At 38.2% G+C, this 18,582-nt stretch overlaps 1 protein-coding gene across 2 annotated transcripts in view; it reads left to right on the top strand.

Moving 5' to 3' along the window:
- Nucleotides 1-15,751, top strand: part of SOCS5 (suppressor of cytokine signaling 5) — a 53,387-nt gene extending 37,636 nt beyond the window's left edge. The window contains exons 2-3 of one of the 2 annotated variants that reach the window (XM_077813877.1): nucleotides 3,229-3,272; nucleotides 7,043-15,751. In XM_077813877.1, the coding sequence (XP_077670003.1) occupies nucleotides 7,055-8,665 (1,611 nt within the window). In that variant the 5' untranslated portion in view covers nucleotides 3,229-3,272; nucleotides 7,043-7,054 and the 3' untranslated portion in view covers nucleotides 8,666-15,751. The remainder of the gene's footprint in view (nucleotides 1-3,228; nucleotides 3,273-7,042) is intronic. The other variant, XM_077813876.1, reaches the window with a different exon arrangement.
- The last annotated feature ends 2,831 nt before the right edge of the window (nucleotides 15,752-18,582 follow it).

An 18,582-nucleotide genomic window follows, 5' to 3' on the forward strand; every position in this document is an offset into this window, starting at 1 on the left:
TTTCATCCCTGCCTTGCCAACCCTAAAATGATTTGCTACAGTGCCGTTAAGTATTTTATTCCACTTGGCATACTTTTGTATTGAACCCTTGTACAGTTTTTTTTAGAAGATTAATTTTTCTGATGCAACAAAGCCATAACAATCTGTCACTTGTAACCTGATCCATGTTTAGTGTAAATATAGATATGTTTTTAGAATTGACTTATGAGAAGTTGCTTTCCCAGAGTTTGAAATAGTTATCATGTGACTGAGAAATACAAGAACTAAAACACTGCCTTTTTTCAATATGCACAGTTCTCTATATTGGGATTACATTGAGGTAAGTTATTTTGGCTTTTGTGGACATGATACAGTATACAATCTTTGTACTTTCAGTTCAAATTTTATTTCCCATCTCAACTAATTGGAGTCAGGTAAACTTGCACCTTTTTGACAGACAACGGGATAAACAAACTTAGCACAGAATTTTCATAGTAGTTACAGCTGGTGTAGCAACTAATTACAGAAAAGGATTGTGAGAGAACAATCCATAGGAGTCCTGCCAGATCATGTCCTAATTCTTAACAGTCTTGGTTGCTTGCAGCATAGTTAGGGGCAGGAGAAAGGCAAAGCATGGGTCTGCTATGTTCTGTTTTATACCCTTCGTCCATGTGCTTGGAGAATACAAGTTGAGGCATGTCTGGCGGGCAGTGCTGGGTCCCCAGGCAAGGTTGAGCAATTTCCCTTGTGTGGTCTCATGCAGGTGAGTCACTGAGTTGTAGCTCCCTTGCTGGACAATGGCTGGTGATGGGTTGTTTTGACACCCTGCCTGGGCATTGGTTACTTTGCTGTTGCCTCTGGGGAGCTAATATCTGGCTGATTCTCCAACTTACAGCATGTTTTAGTGACAACCATACAACACAATTCTCATAATTTCATGTCCATTAATGCTGTACCTGTATGGACAGAAAAATAACTTTCAGCAGATCATAATCTTTCCCCTGATACCTGACACGACCTGCTTTATCTGCAAGATCACAATTATATATAAATGAGGAATATGGAGATTACAGGGCGGTCCCCCAAGGTATAGAATGTCACACTTACATCTGTATGCACTTGTGCAAAGTGGGAGTAAAACATTATGATGCTAGCATTTTATACTCACTGTGTGCTCATTTTACACAGGTGTAAATGACTACACATAACAGGTAGTGAAAACTCAAGGAAGTGTAGTAGAAATAATCCTCTTGCTTATCTATTTTATAAAAGGTATTTGAGGGTTGTTTAAAAACTGTACTGCACTGCAGTGAAGATCACTGATAGCAAGTACATTCCAAAAGATTAGCAAGTTCTGGCAAATTGTAGAGTGGTGTTTTACACCCCAGCAAAAAAAAAACAAAACAAAAACTACTGGCAATGTTAACTTTTTATGGAGATGGCTTTTGAGCTGCTGAAGAAGTAATCCATGTTTTGTCAATGTAGTGGCAGCCCAGGAAACCCTGGAAACAGAAAATCTGTTGAACTTTAAAATTAAGCATCTGAAATTATTTGAATCTGGCTTTAAATACTATTTGAAGAAAGACTTGAGCCTTGTTCCAGTATGGGACACAAAACTTTAACTCTGATAAGTGCTCAAGTTCCAAAAACTCTCTTCAATTAGCTAAGATGGGTTACCAAAGTAGCCATTCTGCATGGTGGTCTCAGAAAGGCTTGTAGAGCAGGCCTATGTCAAAGCAGCTAATAGTGTTGATAACTTATAGGAAGTGAGTTGCTCCTTCACCTTTTGGAGCAGGTTTGAAGAATGAAGGGGAGAGACAGGTAAGGTTTAAATAAAAATATTGTTAAATCCAAAGCTTCAAGATAAGATGCCATGCATTTTTTAGATGAATTAAAACAGTGTGTAATCAGCCTCTCTGCCAAATGTATTCAGTAGAGCAAATGTTTTAAGTAACATAGGACTTTCATTTGTGTAAGGCAGATATGCATTCTCTTTAAAATTCATAAAAACCTGTCTGTCTCGCACTTTTTTGATAGTTTTATATTTAAACAGGTTTTCTGCCCCACAGTTTAATCCAGGTTTTACTACTATTTTATATTTGTGGTTCTTTGGAGGGGTTGTTTTGCGGGAAGGATGTGTTGGAAAAACTTTAAGATTTTCACTGGTGGCCTGACTTTCAGGTGTGCTGAGCAACCTCAGCTCCCACTCAAGTAAATGGGAAGTGAAGATGCTTAGAGCTTTTGAAAATCTGGTCTTTTTAATCACTCTGGTCCCTAGCCCCATCTGTGAATATTCATATCTTTTTGATTCTTTAATTGCTATGCCACATTCCTAATTCTGGTAAATCTGCCTTTTATTCAAATAATTCCCTTGTAATTCAGTAATATTTTAAGTTCACTCTTACTACTACAGGCTGGGGGTTTGGGGTGAGGAATCAGTAGATTAAATCATTCAGTTGTTAGTCCTGCCTGTTGCCATTAAAATTCTATCTAGCAGCTGAGAGTATTGAGTACTGTTCTCCTCCTGAAATCCTCTTACCGATTCTTGGAGACCAGAAATGAAACATTTACCATCATTTTGGAAAACCCACCCCTAAACTTTCATAGTATACTGTGACCTCATCTTAAATAGATTTTTCTTGTGGCTAACCTTCCTTGCCATATTTTAAGTGCATGGGTCACCATCCCCTCTGCTTTACAATGAATAACATCCATGTGGCAATTACAGCAGTTGCTTACCTGGAAGAGTAATAGTAGGAAAGTATATATTTTTAGCTGCCTTTTGATGTGATGTAGCAGCTGGAAATAAGGAGAGCCAGCATCAAGTGATCAGCTAGCTCTTCAAGCCACCAAGTGCTTCTGTAGACCAGAGCTTGGGAATCACTGCTTTTAGATGTGAGACCAAATGTATAGCAACATTTCCCACAAGGTCTATACAAGTATGTCCACAGCTTTAGAAGCCTCAAGGATCCAGATGCTTCTAGCCTTGATCTGTTTAAAAAGATTCATTTTGGGATCTTCTGCAAAGTCCTGTCTCACTACAAGTATTAACAGACTTAAAAAAGGAAAAGCCTTCAAGGTTTTTGTTTGGTATGATAAACTGTCTGAACATAAGCCGTTGCATACATAAGTTTAAATATACTTTATTGTAAAGTCTCTTGATAGTCTGGTGACAAATCTTAAATTTCTAGGTAAAAATATATATTTTAACCTACTCAAAATATCATTTAACTGTCTTTCTTTTTATAGTAATCATGTTATCCGCAGCTTGGAAGGAGTCCAGAACATACATGGTGAGATACAGTCTCAAGACAGGACATAGTGGTTTATATGTCTTTTCTGAGTAAGAAGGGTATCCATTATATTTAACACCACTTAGAAGCAAATAATCTCTGGACCTAATTCTCAGAGCACCAATTCAAAAGAGTACACTTTCTGCATACCTGCAATCACTTCAGAGATAGCTATAGGGAGGAACTTGCAGCCCACATAGTAGTTACAAGAAATTTCAAACACATCAGACTTATCCATTTTAGTTTACATGACTTGACTAATAGCCTTACAGGAAGTAAAAGATGCCACTCTCTCTAGCTCTGTATCGTTTTGAATCCTGGACAACTTCCCATGTGGTATCTTCGTAAATCAGCTTGCTTAGAAAATGCAATTCTGAATTCATTGCATCCTCATAAACATTTCTTCTGTATGCTTGGCCTGAAGTTAAGGTAAAAAGTCTTCCTGTTTTAAAGACTTTCTGAAAAGGGACCTGTTCCCTTCTCTTTGTGCCTTATTCTGTCAGGCTTAAATAAGGGGAGAAGTTTATAGGATCTTCTTTAGGTTAGGTTCCAAAGAGGATGAAGCTAGGCTGTTCTCAGTGGTGGCAGATGACAGAACAAGAAGCAATGGTCTCAAGTTGCAGTGGGGGTGGTCTAGGTTGGATGTTAGGAAAAACTATTTCACTAGGAGGGTGGTGAAGCATTGGAATGGGTCACCTATGGAGGTGATAGAATCTCCATCCTTAAAGGTTTTTAAGGCCTGGCTTGACAAAGCCCTGGCTGGGATGATTTAGTTGGGGTTGGACTAGATGACCTCCTGAGGTCTCTTCCAACCCTAATCTTCTATGATTCTTAAACTATCTCTTCGCTTTCATAGCAGCCGCTAACATTGTCATCTATGTCCATAATGATAAACAGTGATGTCTCTCCTTTCTCAGTGATCTTTGTTTTCTCTCCTTTTATGCTCTTTTACTAGGTTGGATCTTTAGCACTATGTAGTTGCCAAGCATTGGGGACTCAGTGTTTTAGATAGTTTGTTCCAGAAATTTCAGGGAGCCTAATAAGTATTAACATTTTAGCTCTAATTTTATTTTTCCAGAATCTCCACTCAATGCTTATATTTTTCTTTTTATGAAGTTGTATGAAGACTACTGATTTGCTCTTTTTATTCCTTCTCAAGATGTTTTAGCAGAAGCTTCTGTTCCTGTTGCTTGGGACTCCCACAGCAGCCAGTAGGGTGCTCCAAGTTTGTTACTCTGGAACTGTGACACAAGGTTAAACTATACATTTGACCCCTGACTCAATGTCTCTGTGAGCAGCTCTTTCAAGATACAGGCCCATGCCTGTACTTCCCTGAGGAGAATCCCTTGACTCATCCCATTCTTAGGCTGGGTCTCCAGGCTACAAACACCCCTGTTTACCAATCTTGTTACCTAGCGGGTCCAATTGGATTTGGCTCCTGCTAAAGACTTCCCTCAGGGAGCTGTGAACAGTATCAAAATGCAGTTGCAGAGAGTAGCTTATTTGCTAAGTTCCTATAATTTTTTTTAAATCAGAGAGAGGTTAAAACAACAAGCCTAACTACCCATTGTCTTAGCTAAATTTAGCATTTTCCTCCAAATTTAGGTAGGCCCAGCTTAGCCTTCATATAACAACCTCCCCTCCTTGCTCCCCAAACTTCCAATTCTTTTGTGGACCAAGTTAGTCTTTCTCTGCAGACCCTGTGTCTGTTTCTCAAGGCTGCTATTTCTAGGACTCGGTCTACACTGCACAGTTAGGTCACCGTAAGGCAGCTTACATCGACCTAATTACATCAGAGTGTACACTACAGTCTTGTCCCACCAATGTAAGGGCTTGTCTATATTACCTGCTGGATCGGCGGGCAGTGATCGATCCAGCGGGGGTCGATTTTGTCATGTCTAGTCTAGACGCAATAAATTGACACCCCACCTTCCGCCCCCCGAGCGCTCTCCCGTCGACTCTGGTACTCCACCAGAGTGAGAGGCGCAGGTGGAGTTGACAGGGGAGCGTCAGCCGTTGACTCACCACAATGTGTTCACTGTGGTGAGTAGCTTTAAATACATCGACTTCAGCTACATTATTCAGGTAGCTGAAGTTGCATAACTTAGATCGATTCTCTTTCCCCCACCCCCCAGTGTAGACCAGGCCTAAGTGCCATACTACATTGACATAATAACTTCTCCTCCACAAGAGGCTTACGTTCGTGTAGTTAGGGCTACGCAGTGTCTGTGTGGACACAGCGTTACTTACTTTGGCTGTTAGATCTCTTGTCAATTTCACAGTTCCAGTGGAGCCATGAAATTGACAAGAAAGCAAGGGGGGCAGCCAGAGCCCAGCTGCCCCCTGCTCCCTTGGAGAGCTGGACCTCCTGAGTCCGCTTCTCATGTCCTTTGTTCCCATTTTCTTCCACCTTGATTCCTCCTTTCCTTGGAGTCACCAGAGAGATTTGATACTTGTATTATCTTTTGAATAAAGCCATTGTCTTTCTGCCCAGTGTAGCAGAAATTAACTCTTTGGTAGCAAACAATACAATAGCAATCAAACTAAATGAACATATGATTCATAAAAATATTCCAGACAGCTCCCATGTTCTTCATGCCTTGATTCTAGGTTATCAAATTTGGCTTTTAAGGCAGCAACTGCAGTGTGGATGCTGCTAATATTTGTATTAGTTTTTGACAATGTTTTGGAGAATGGCTGGCTATGACCTCTTGCTCCCTCTGCAGAGCTAGTTCTGTATAATGCTACAGGTAAAAACAGAAGTTCCATGGTTTTCCCACTTCTTTTTGTTTTTTTTTAAATAATCACTGAGAAATGCTGGTTTTTGTTAAGCAAAGCCTCAACTATGAAATGCCTAGGAGTCAACCTCTAACTATAAGCTTTTGTGAGTATCTTGCTGCTTCTCATGGGAATTGACTCTTGTCTGCTTTGTAGTCTTACTATCAAAACTTTGAATTTTGAAGTTGGAGTTCTCATGTCTGTCAAATACAGCTTGAAACGTTCTGTACCATGGCCTTACTTTTCAGTTTAGTTTGTGAATCTAACTGTTTTTGCAGAGAGGGCCACTGCTCTTTCAGGGATGGAAAGTGTGTTTGTGCCTGATTTCATAACTGCTCTACTGGAGTCTACTCACTGGCTTTACCCTTAATTTTTCATTATTTGTTTTACTACAGTTTCTTGGAAACTCTCTCTAGGGAGTCAGTTACCTAATATATGACGCTCAAAATAAAGACTTGGAAACTTCTAAATACATTGTAATTAAAAAATGTAAATAACAAACTTTAGGTTTGAATACACAATTAACCTCTGCAATAGTGGCTTTATATAGTTCTTTCGTGGTTTTCTATATGGATGTTTAAGTGCCCATCAAATATAAATACCAAAATGGAAAACTTACCATTATGCTTGGTTCCTCCATTAATGCTTTTGTGGGCTTTTGGCTATATTGGCGAGGTGGGGGGCCTTTTTGTAAGGTGAGATGTTCTTTATTATACATTTTTTTTTTTTTTTGGAAACTAGTCACTTGTGCTTGACTGCATTCTTTTCTTTTCTGTGCTTTGTTTCTGAATGTGCAAACACTGCAACGCAGATAGCACTACAGAACTGTGCAGGCTCTGTAACTGTTCTAGCTCTCAGCTAACTATGTCTTCTCCATACCTCTAACTGACGCATTTGAAGGGTTTTGTTTCATTAATTGAATAGGTGTCTTTTTATTTTTAATTTTTTTAACTTTTTGATTTAAAATCTCTTCATCCCCTCTTTGAATTTAGGTAACATAATCCATGGATCAAGTGGGAAAGATGTGGAACAACTTCAAATACAGATGCCAGAATCTCTTCAGTCATGAAGGTGGAAACCGAAATGAAAACATAGATGTAGACTCCACTCGATGCTCATCTGTTAAAGAGAGAAGGATCCATGTACCCGATTTGGCTCCACAGCAACCAAGCAGCCCTTTAAGAGAGAACATTGCCTTACAACTAGGTTTAAGTCCTTCAAAGAATTCAGTGAGGAGAAATCAGAATTGTGTCACTGACATCCCTCAAATTGTCGAAATAAGCATTGAGAAAGATAATGACTCGTGTGTTGCCACAGGAACGAGACTTGCACGAAGGGATTCCTACTCTCGGCATGCTCCTTGGGGTGGGAAAAAGAAACATTCCTGTTCTACGAAAACCCAGAGCTCCTTGGATAATGATAAAAGATTTGGTCGAACACGAAGCGGCTTGCAAAGGCGGGAGCGAAGATACGGTGTGAGCTCCGTTCATGATACGGACAGCGTATCAAACAGGACTGTAGGTAGCCGTACTCTGCGACAGCGGCTTCAGGATACCGTTGGGCTATGTTTTCCCATGAGAACTTACAGCAAACAGTCCAAACCTCTCTTTTCTAATAAAAGAAAGATTCATCTCTCTGAATTAATGCTTGAGAAATGTCCTTTCCCTGCTGGATCTGATCTTGCCCAAAAGTGGCATCTGATTAAGCAACATACAGCTCCTGTGAGCCCTCATTCAACTTTTTTTGATACATTTGATCCTTCCTTGATTTCTGCAGAAGATGAAGAAGATAGACTTAGAGAGAGACGTAGGCTTAGTATTGAAGAAGGGGTTGACCCCCCTCCTAATGCCCAAATACATACATTTGAAGCTACAGCACAGGTGAATCCATTATATAAACTGGGACCAAAGTTAGCCCCGGGTATGACTGAGCTTACAGGGGACAATAGTGCAGCACTACAGGGAAACTGTGATTCTGAAGAGGACACAACAACCCTCTGCTTGCAGTCACGCAGGCAAAAGCAACGTCAGGTGTCTGGAGAGAGCCATGGCCATAGCAGCAGACAAGGGGCTTGGAAAGTACATACTCAGATTGATTACATACACTGCCTTGTGCCAGACTTACTTCAAATAACAGGTAACCCATGTTATTGGGGTGTGATGGACCGCTATGAGGCAGAGGCACTTCTGGAAGGCAAACCTGAAGGCACTTTTTTGCTCAGGGATTCTGCACAAGAGGACTACCTCTTCTCTGTGAGCTTCCGTCGTTACAACAGATCCCTCCATGCACGTATTGAGCAATGGAATCACAATTTTAGTTTTGACGCTCATGATCCCTGTGTATTTCACTCCTCCACTGTTACAGGACTTCTAGAACATTATAAAGACCCTAGTTCTTGCATGTTTTTTGAACCATTACTTACTGTATCTCTGAACAGGACTTTTCCTTTTAGTCTGCAGTATATCTGCCGGGCAGTAATCTGCAGGTGCACTACGTATGATGGAATTGATGGCCTTCCTTTACCATCAATGTTGCAAGACTTTCTAAAGGAATATCACTATAAACAAAAAGTTAGGGTGCGATGGTTGGAACGGGAACCTATTAAGACAAAGTAAACAGAATCTAAAGTCCCCAGCAGGCTTGCTAGAATATGCATTTTTTTGTGTGCATTAGTTTAACTCAGCAAGCACATCAGCTTTTTTGCAATACCGTATTTAAGCTTGATGTTTAGTATCATGTCAGATGCTGTCTGCTGTTACACAAATCAAGTTGCGATGCCTCTTGAAACAATAAGAGACAAAGCGACATGTTTTTCATTAAGACCGACATAAAAATAATTTGCTAACTTCTAAATGTTTTCCTTTTTTGTAGCTGTAGTAATTGGGTGAAGCAACTATGGGGCATTCCATCTAATGCTAAAGAACAAACGTTAATTTTTTATTGGTTGAACATTTTAATGATTTGAGTAGTGTTTAAATTTTTTCAACAGAATCTTTCCTCCTTTGAAAAGTTTAATTGTTCCCTTCAAATAAGTTTCCAAATGTTAATAAATAAAACATTTCAAAATGCAGTTTAGCAGCATGAGAAGCCTGTGTTCCATTAAGAATTTTTTTATACTAAAAATTAATCACAGTTAGTGCACCAGGTTTCCTAAAGATGAGGGCTTGAATATGTCTGATCAGAAGTGGACTTCTCTTTAAAACATTCATGGATTTAAGTGACATTATTAGTAAGATTAATACAATCTTGGACAGGCAGTTAAATACCTGCTTCTTGAAATTTAAAAAAAATGAAAATCTGCTTAAATTTGATTATTGCCATTAGTTAACCAGTCTGTAAACTTTGCTAAAAACTAAATATAAGAATTAGTGACCTGACAACTATCTGTCATGGTTGCAAATGACGTTGAGGAGAAATGTTTAATTTAAAACACTATTTAACATTGTTTATGCTGAAAGTGTTCATAGCTGAATTATAACTTAAATACAGTTTCTAAACAAAAAAAGACTAACCTGCACTAAATAGCAGGTTTCAAAGGTACTATTATTTTTATTTGTAAATAACATTTTTCCATTTAGCACCTTTTTGTGATATTTAGAATGGTATGTGCTGATACCATGTGAACAATCTACTTGGAATTGAAATTCTAAGTTTGACTCCATTTATTTTTAATATTGGACAGAAGTTTCCAGTATTAAATTGATTAAATAAGTTTGATTCACTTAACAGTTTCCAACTGTTCTGTCCTTGACATTTTTGCACTAAACTTGTGTTGGAATCTCCAACCACCTTTTTAAAAGTGTTTTGTACCACTTAATAAGTGCTCCCTAGTTTCTTTACCAGCTGCTACGGTATGTTGTTACTTCTCCATGGCAGTGACTGTGTGAGTTAGGGAACCTTTTGGCTGCAAATACAAGAAAGTTTATTCTTGTATGCAACACTAACCTTTCTATCAGTGTATTTTTCTGCTTGCTGTGCCTTGTTATGGCTTTTTTGTGCTAATAAAGTACAGTATGTTCAGTGTTATACTTGTATATCTGATCTGTTTTATATTTGCCTAGCTTCTCTTGTAGCTGTTAACTGAATTTTTTTTAATATCCTTTACCTAGTACATATTGTAGTTGATGCACAAATACTGTGCAGTTAAATATTGGTTCATCTTTGACTCTGTTAGGTGACTTTTCAGAATCCTAACAATGTTTCTATAGTCACTGCTAAATAATAGACTGGCTACAAGTATTTATAACAAAAGATAAGTGATAAAAAACAATTCTTTTCAACAGTACTATTGTTCCCCTGTTGTAGTTGCAGATGCTGTCTCAGCCAATTATAGTTGATTACTAAATTAAGTTAATTTTGATATTCCTCGCTAAATCAGGAATAACTGACTGTTGTACTATCAATTTACAGCAGTCATCACTGAGACCACTTCTTGATAAACGCACATACATACAAAATGCCCCAAATGTATTTTTACCAAAGAATGCTGTCAATGTCTTCATTTCTTCAGCAAAGTTAAGGTGGAGGACGTGATTTCTGTTGCATCAAATATTTATCCCCAACTAAGATTTAAACCAAAGTATTTGAGAACTTCATCTGAACTTGTTTAAGTATTGTATGCAATTACGTTGGAGCATAAAAATTGTGTACGAGTAAAAGTTCATCATAGTTTTTGTGAATTGACAATGCACCTGCAAAGAGATAAGTAAATGATTAAAACAATTTTGTAATGACTGAAAGAATGCTACATAAGATCATATTGAAAGGAGTTAATTAGAAATACCCAGAAAGTACTTTAAAATGTGTTTATGCTTGTGGAAAACTGATCCCATTATGCATTTTTTGTAGTAGCTGATATGCTTTCATGTGTTAAACTTCAACTGTTAAAATGAAACTTTTTGAACATGTAAATACTTCTCACTAAGGTTATGTAAGCATGTGTACAAATGTGCTAAGTCACTTACGTTCTGATCGTGTGTATTGATGAATATGCAACTAAAATCTGCTCTGAGACTAGCTACTTACATTAAACAAAAAATCACCAGCATGAAATTGCACCTAAGTGTACCTTCACTGTGTGTCTCTGTATTCCCTCATTTGGATTTAGATTCCAGATGAGCTTTCTTTATAGCTCTTGTAATAATAGAGTTCTAATGTTAAGTCCCATCCAAGTTTTGTTCCAAAATAGGAACCTGCTCTTTGCTTTATATCTACTGCCATCTCTACATGCTGTGAATTTTAAAAACTAACATTGGAAAACTTGTTCTTACATTTGTGTAAACAGTCATTAGTGCTACCTGTGTAGAGACAATTTATTGCGCCTCTCCTCTCCTCTCCCCCCAATAAATCATATTAGAGTGAGGTTTTTTTTGGCAGAGTTGTTTCCAAACTTGAAGTTTCTAAAACAATCTTCAAAATTAAATTTGATTTTAAGTGTTACAGTAGATTTAACTATTGACTATGTGCTGAAAGGTACTAATGTTTCAGATTTTTCAATAACATTGAGTTCCTTTATTTTCATTATAAAGGGGCAAAACATTTGATGTGTTGAATGCTACAAAATTAGACTGACTTTGTAGCTGACAAATTAAAATGTAAGGATAAAAGTGCCTGCTTGATCTTTAACTTTCTGGATTTTGTTTTTATAAATTTTCAAAATTTCCCTCTTTAAAGATGTGCACAACCGACTTCTGTAACATCTCTTTCTTTAGGTTGGTAACATACCCTGGCATAATTTCAGTCCTATTGGGCAGATATGTATTTGGGCTTCAATCCTATAAAAAAAATCCTCACCTCTGACATTTATGGAAGGATTCATCCATGGGGTTTTCTTCTTAAGATCTTGGCCATAGTTGAAAAAAAAACATGATGATGAAGCATTAGTGAAAATCTTTGAACATTTAAGAAGAATTCATAGTGTTTGTACAATATATTTGTCACACTTTTTCAATTATGTACATTGGAATACTTTTAATGAGATTAACATCTAAAATTTGAGAGATGGAAATTTTATAGTGAACACCACAATGGTTACGTATATAGAATATAGAACGTTTCTTATGAAAGATTGTTCCCTGTATGTTTAGCAACAGTGTCTGTTAAACAGAAATATATTAGCTGGCCTTAATGTTACACAATGTCAACGGGTATGTCTACACCACAACTAGACACCCACAGCTGGCCTGTACCAGCCAGCTCAGGCTGCAGGGCTATTTCACTTCTGCATAGACTTCCGGGCTCAGGTTGGAGCCAGGTCTCTAGCAGGCTCCCACCTTGCAGGGTCCTAGAGCACAGGCTCCAGCCCGAGCTGGGAAGTCTACACAGCAGTGAAATAGCCCTGCAGCCCATGCCTGAGTCAGCTGGGATTGGCCAGATGTGGGTGTTTTAGTTGCTGTGTAGACCTACCCAGAACGGATAATTGCTTGCCAAATATCACTGCAATCAGAACTTCCATGGCAAAAGTAGTATTTAAACAATTTCTTTCCATGAAGATCTCCTGAAAATACTCTTATTGTAGAAAATATGGGACAAACTGCTTCTAGCAAGTAGAAACTCCTTTTAGAACTTGATTTTTTTTTTAAAAAAAAAGATCAAGTCATGTTTTGCATTAATGTGCTTTAAACTCCTGTCATGTATATTTGAAGTGTTCCTATTACATGTTTCACGATAACAGGTAATGTTGCATATTTTTATTGTTTGCTGCATTAAGTTTTGAATTAAACATTTCAATGTTTTCCTCCCGTTTTTAGCAAATAACTAATGTGTTTACTTGCCATCATGTCACCTTTTTAATTTAAATCAATGGTCTCCAAACTGTTTATGCCCAAGGTCACTTTTTGAATTTAAGGGCATCCCAGGATCTGTCCTTCCCTGAGGCCCCGCCCCACTGACTCCATTCTCCCTCCCACCCCACCACCCCCCCGTCACTCCATCCCTCACTCACTTTCACCAGGTTGGGGTAGGGGATTGGGGTTCAGGAGGCGGTGCTGGCTCTGGGCTGGAGCAGAGTGTTAAGATGCTGGCTCTGCTGCTAAGGCAGGCTGCCTGCCCCACGCTGCTCCCGGAAGAGGCCAATGCAGTCCCTGGGGTGGGGGGCAGCACGTGGCTCCACACACTGCCCCTCTCTGCAAGCACTGCCCCATAGCTCCCATTGGCCACAGCTCCCCATACCCAGCCAATGGAGGGAGACCCCTGCCCCTCCACCCCCGGGGCCATGCTGGCCACTTCCGGGAGTGGCGTGGGGCCAGGGCAGAAGGAGCCTGTCTTAGCAGCAGCCCCGTTGTGCTGCTGGGATTGTGATAAACTGGTTGGTGACCACTGTTTTAAATAGTAATTGCCAGTATTTAATAACTTAAAATTTTCTTGAAGTACTGTAAAGTCCATTATTTGGTTCCACATAGATAGGGGCTGTATTGCTAGTTGCTGTAGTAGAGGCAAATGAAAGATCCAGACGGAGAGCTCTAATAGGGATTTAGACTATATAATGGATGAATAATGTCAAAGAGCTTGCCAAGTAGTAATCTTTGATTTCAGAAGCAGTTCATCTTTTAAAAGGCCTACTTGTTTAATCTTGCCATCTGGTAGGAATTGTTGTTCAAGATAGCACTAAACATCATCCTCATCTGCATTTACATGTATTATTAAATCAATATTTTAACTGTCTGATTCTGCACCCTTTGGGAACAAGCAAAGATTCTGAATGTAGCTTCTTGAATCAAGTTCTTGGGTGCTTTATCCTCCTTCATGTGAACTTGATTCTTACTGAGGATTTGCAGAAAGTTTGGGAGCCTTTATCTGATATTAAACCTGCACATAGGGCTCAATCCTGCAAGGTGCTGAGTAAGTCCTAGATGTACTGAGCACTTTACAAGGTTGAACCCCTAGTGAGCATGCTTAGCCCAGGAAAGAAATAATAGGTTCCATTATTAGTAGATAAGAGCAAATTATTTATAATTTCATGAATAAAGGACATGACTGCATGTGCTTTAAGTCCACCACAATACTTTGTGTCCCTTTTTATAACCCAAAATTTTAGACTACTCAAATATAAGTTTTGAAAGTATGTGCTTTCATTTTGGCTTGGGTTTCTCATTTCTCTCCTTCTTTTTAAGTAAACCACAATGTTTGGCACAGCTGACTGTGAAACTCAAAATGGACCATATATAAACCAATCAGATGGTATCTGCAAACAAGCTAGTACATAGAGTAAGTTTCAAAAAAAGCCAACTCTAAGCCAGGCCCTTGTAGAGCTAGCAAAAGATTCCAGTATGTAACCGTCTCATCTCTTAACCTTGATTTCCCACATTGACAAAATGGAGAGAGGAGACCCTTTTATTTTATTGTAAGCTACAGTTATGTTCTACAGGTAGTCGTTCGTCCTTTTGCTATGGCCAAATTTGTATCTTAACTAGTCTGTTTTCTGTCAATGATTATCAGAGAAATCTGAATGTGTTATAAAATGAATAATTTCACTACAGTTGACATTAGCTCAGCAAACATCACTTGACATTTCAAACCTTATGAAGCAGAGATTAACAATTATAACACTTTTAAATTGTTAAATTTATTGCCATCAGTTGGTGTCCATCAAAGATTAACTTCAAATGCCTTGCTCAGTTTGGTGCAGTTTCTCACTTCTAATATAATAAAATATTTCTGTGAGAACTTTAAAAAAGAAACTAAGCCAATGTTATATTATGTAAATATCTAAAATTTATTAAATGTTTGAACTATTAAAGGGTTATTTTCTTGTTTAAAAAAAAATCATGTTAAAAACAAATTTCCTCACCTATTTTAAGATCTGAGGATATAACAGAACTTTTTTAAAAAAACAAAAACCACGCTCAGCATTTATGCTATTACTTCTATAATTAACATAGATTGGGCACTGAAAATAGACCAGTCACTTTCACGCTTAATTCATCTGCTCGCATGTTGCTGTACTGCTTTGATTGCAGATAGGAAGAGTATTTGGATTTAAATAATTATACTGAAATCTTTTCCATTGTTCTTAGTTATGGAAATCATTTATTTTACAAAACTTAAATTTTAGTTTTGAATTAACCTGACAATGTATCTTTAAGGTTATTGGTATCTAACAAATTATTTGTATGTATACTTTTCTCTAATTTTCAGGCTAAATAAATGTTCTCTTTGTAAGTTTATATAACAAATCACGGTAGTCATAAAACTAGCTTCTTAGGGTCAACACAACTTCTGCTATAAGCTGAAACTTTTGGTGCTTCATAATTTGTCTTAAATACAATAAATATATAATTGTACACCTGTGTTCATCTTACAAATGTATATTTCTTATGCATACGTTTAGTGCTACAAACAAATTTACCTGACTAGCGTGTCTAAAAATAGAGGAACCTATAACTTTGCATTGCCAGAGTTATCACATAGGGGGCAGGGAAGGGAGGAAAAATATTTCATTGCATGAGAAGTTCCCAGGTACAAATATTACATTTTCCCATGTGATAAGTTATATAGTTTTTCTAATGCCCCCAGTTCTGTCACTGTTCAAGAATCATTCCTTTGAAAGACAAGAATGGTATATAAATAGTTACCTCTCTCAACTCTTGCTTTTATGGTTTCTGTTACAGAAGTGGTGCATATTTATTAGTACTCATCATATGGTGTCAAACTATTTAAGCATTGCTTTGTAAAAATTTTACAGAGATAGTAAATTCTTAACAGTTTCAGGAAGCAAATATTGGTGCTGTCCAGATGCATGCAGATAGATGTTAAGATTAATTTAAAATCCACCATCAATATCCTTGCCAAAAGTCTTTGATTTAATAGTGTTGTAGGAATAATGTATAAAAACCACTACTGCTGTGATGATGCAGTATTTGGCACATGTCCAAAAAAGTGGCACCCATATGGTCTTTTTGGACATAATCCCAACATTCCATCTGAAGGCTCCTACCACTGGAAACCTCATGTGGTGCTCCAGGATTTGTCTAAAAAGCATGTAGTACATAGTTGGCTGGAGTGAGCCAGAGTCCTCGAATGCACTGCTGTAAGCCAATAATGGAACTTGCTTAATGCCAGAATCCCGTAACTTCATGCCTTGTTAGTCTAAGATGTCACTGGCATCCATTGTTTTAGCCAACTGCAGCTTAAATGTTTCTCTCCCCTGACTACCTTTTGTATTTGTAACTGGCTGCCAAACTATATTTTGCATCTTAGAGTAAGGAAAATAATGACTGTTGTGTAGCCATAATCAATGTGATATACATGTCAGACACAGCTATCCCATTTTAAGAAATAGTAGTGGATTATGCCCTATTTTTTTTACATTTTTATATAGCCTAATATTTGAACAAATCGTGTATTTTAAAGAGTTTGCCCCAAATCAGTTTGAAAATATAATTGACATTCAGCTGACAAACTTTTATTTGAAGTAGATAACTACTTGGCTTTTTAAGCAGAGATTATCTAATTTACTGCAGATTTTTTTACAACTATGTTTAAAAATATGTTGAGAGCCAATTTCCAGTAATCTGATGTATCCTATTTAGATGCTTATCATATTCTGAAATTATTGGGTATCTTTTGCCCTTGGGATTTAAACTGAAATAAAAGGCTGGTATTGTGTCCAAATCAGGATTATGGACTGAATACACAACTTTATGTGCTATACCATCTTTCGTATAGGCTTTGCCCCCTGATGCTTTAGAATACAGCATTTAAATTGCTTTGCCTACCTTATTTTAATGTTTTTATCTTCCTCTGAATAATTTTTAAAAAAATTCTGCTGATAGTACCTATTTTTAGTATGATTCGTGTCTTTTAAAAAGCCTAGAGATGAGTTACTGGATCCGGGAGGCATGTATCTTGCTGACTATCTGAATCAGTTGTTTTCCACCTGTCCTCAGTTTCCGTTGCCTAGAAAAAGTTGATACAAGCCCAAATTGACATGACTGCCTTTTTCATTGCAATGAAGTGTTCCAAAAAGGCAATGTGTGATTGTTTTTCATTTTTCACCAATTTCCATATCAAGTTTTTACTTGGCAAATGGAAATTCGCTTTAATACTATTCAGTCCAGGTTCTGATACTCAGTTTCTGTCAAATGCACCATCACCAGTAGAAGACTCTGTGGACCAAATTATACCTTTAGCTACCTCTGTACATATTTCTCTTCACAGTTAATGATTCAGGCAAACTCATTAAAAGCTAAGGTAAGTACACAAGGGTCTGTGAGGGCATAATTTGACCTACAGAAGCTGTGCTAGTGGGAATGAAGTACGGGTTCTGTGTATCTTAACTGTCACTAGCCAATGTGAGTTGGGGAGCTGTGTCTTAGTAAAAATCTCTACTGGCCAACTGCTGATGCTTGCAATGCTGATACCCTAGCTGTATAGTAGTGATTATAGGGTGCTTCTGGTCTTCAGTGTGCTTTAACAATGTAAGCCTAAGGGTGTTGTGAGGAGTAAGAGGATGGATGCATGATCTACTGCATAGAGCACTGAACGGGTGTTCAGGTTCTGTTGCTAGCTCTGCTCTGTGCCTTTAGGGTGACCTTAGGCAAGTCACTTCCCTTTTTGTGCCTCAGTTTCTCTGCCTGTTAAATGGGGGTAGTCATACTGACCACCTTGGTGAAGCACTTTGAGATCTACCATCAAACACTGCTCAGTAAAAGCTTACAGGGAAGGGAGCTAACACAGATTTGCCAAAAGTCCATGGAGCAACTCGCTTACAACCAGGACAGGCATTCTGGAATACCTACTTCAGATATCAGTCATTCTACAGCAACTTTTGGGAAGTCCTTTAACATACAAACACAGGTGTGTTAAGTAAGATGGTCACCCACGGGCTTTTTCTTAAGGCATAGTTAAGTTAAACTGATGTATTTTGGTAAAATACATTCACTACTTTTGCCTGTGTATGCATCTAATAAAACTTCCCTCCTCAAAAAACAGTCAGTCCAGGTGAGGAGAGGGAGTCCAGGATGATCTGACCCAGCTGCAAGCAGAGCAGAAAGAAAAACATTCTAGTACTAACAGGCTAGAGCAGGGGTTCTTAAACTGGTGGTTAGGACCCTCAGGGGTCATGAGGTTATTACAATGCAGGGGGGTCAGGAGCTGTCAACCTCCACCCCAAACCCTGCTTGCCTCCAGCATTTATAATGTAAAATATATTAAAAAGTATATTTGGGGGGGTCACACTCATAGGCTTGCTGTGTGAAAGGGGTCACTAGTAAAAAAAAAAAAAAAAAAAAGTTTGAGACCCACTGGCCTAGAGCATTGCTGACAATGTACTCATTACTCTGCTAGTGAAGCATATAATTTGCTTTCTCAGGACAAATAAACTAAAGCAACTGGTATCTCTCAAGAAGGCAGTTAGCCAGGATGGATTACCTTCCTCCTACGAGGCAGCTGACTGTATCAGCAGAAATCTAGAACGACCTAGTCACCTTTTATGTTCTTTTGCATGTGCCTTATTGGTGTGGGCTTGAGAATAGCCCCATTCTCCCTATCCCCTATGTTAACATAAGACCTGCCCTCTGGGATCAGGCCAAAG

The sequence above is a fragment of the Eretmochelys imbricata genome, chromosome 3, assembly GCF_965152235.1.
Source record: "Eretmochelys imbricata isolate rEreImb1 chromosome 3, rEreImb1.hap1, whole genome shotgun sequence".
Lineage (NCBI taxonomy): Eukaryota > Metazoa > Chordata > Testudines > Cheloniidae > Eretmochelys > Eretmochelys imbricata.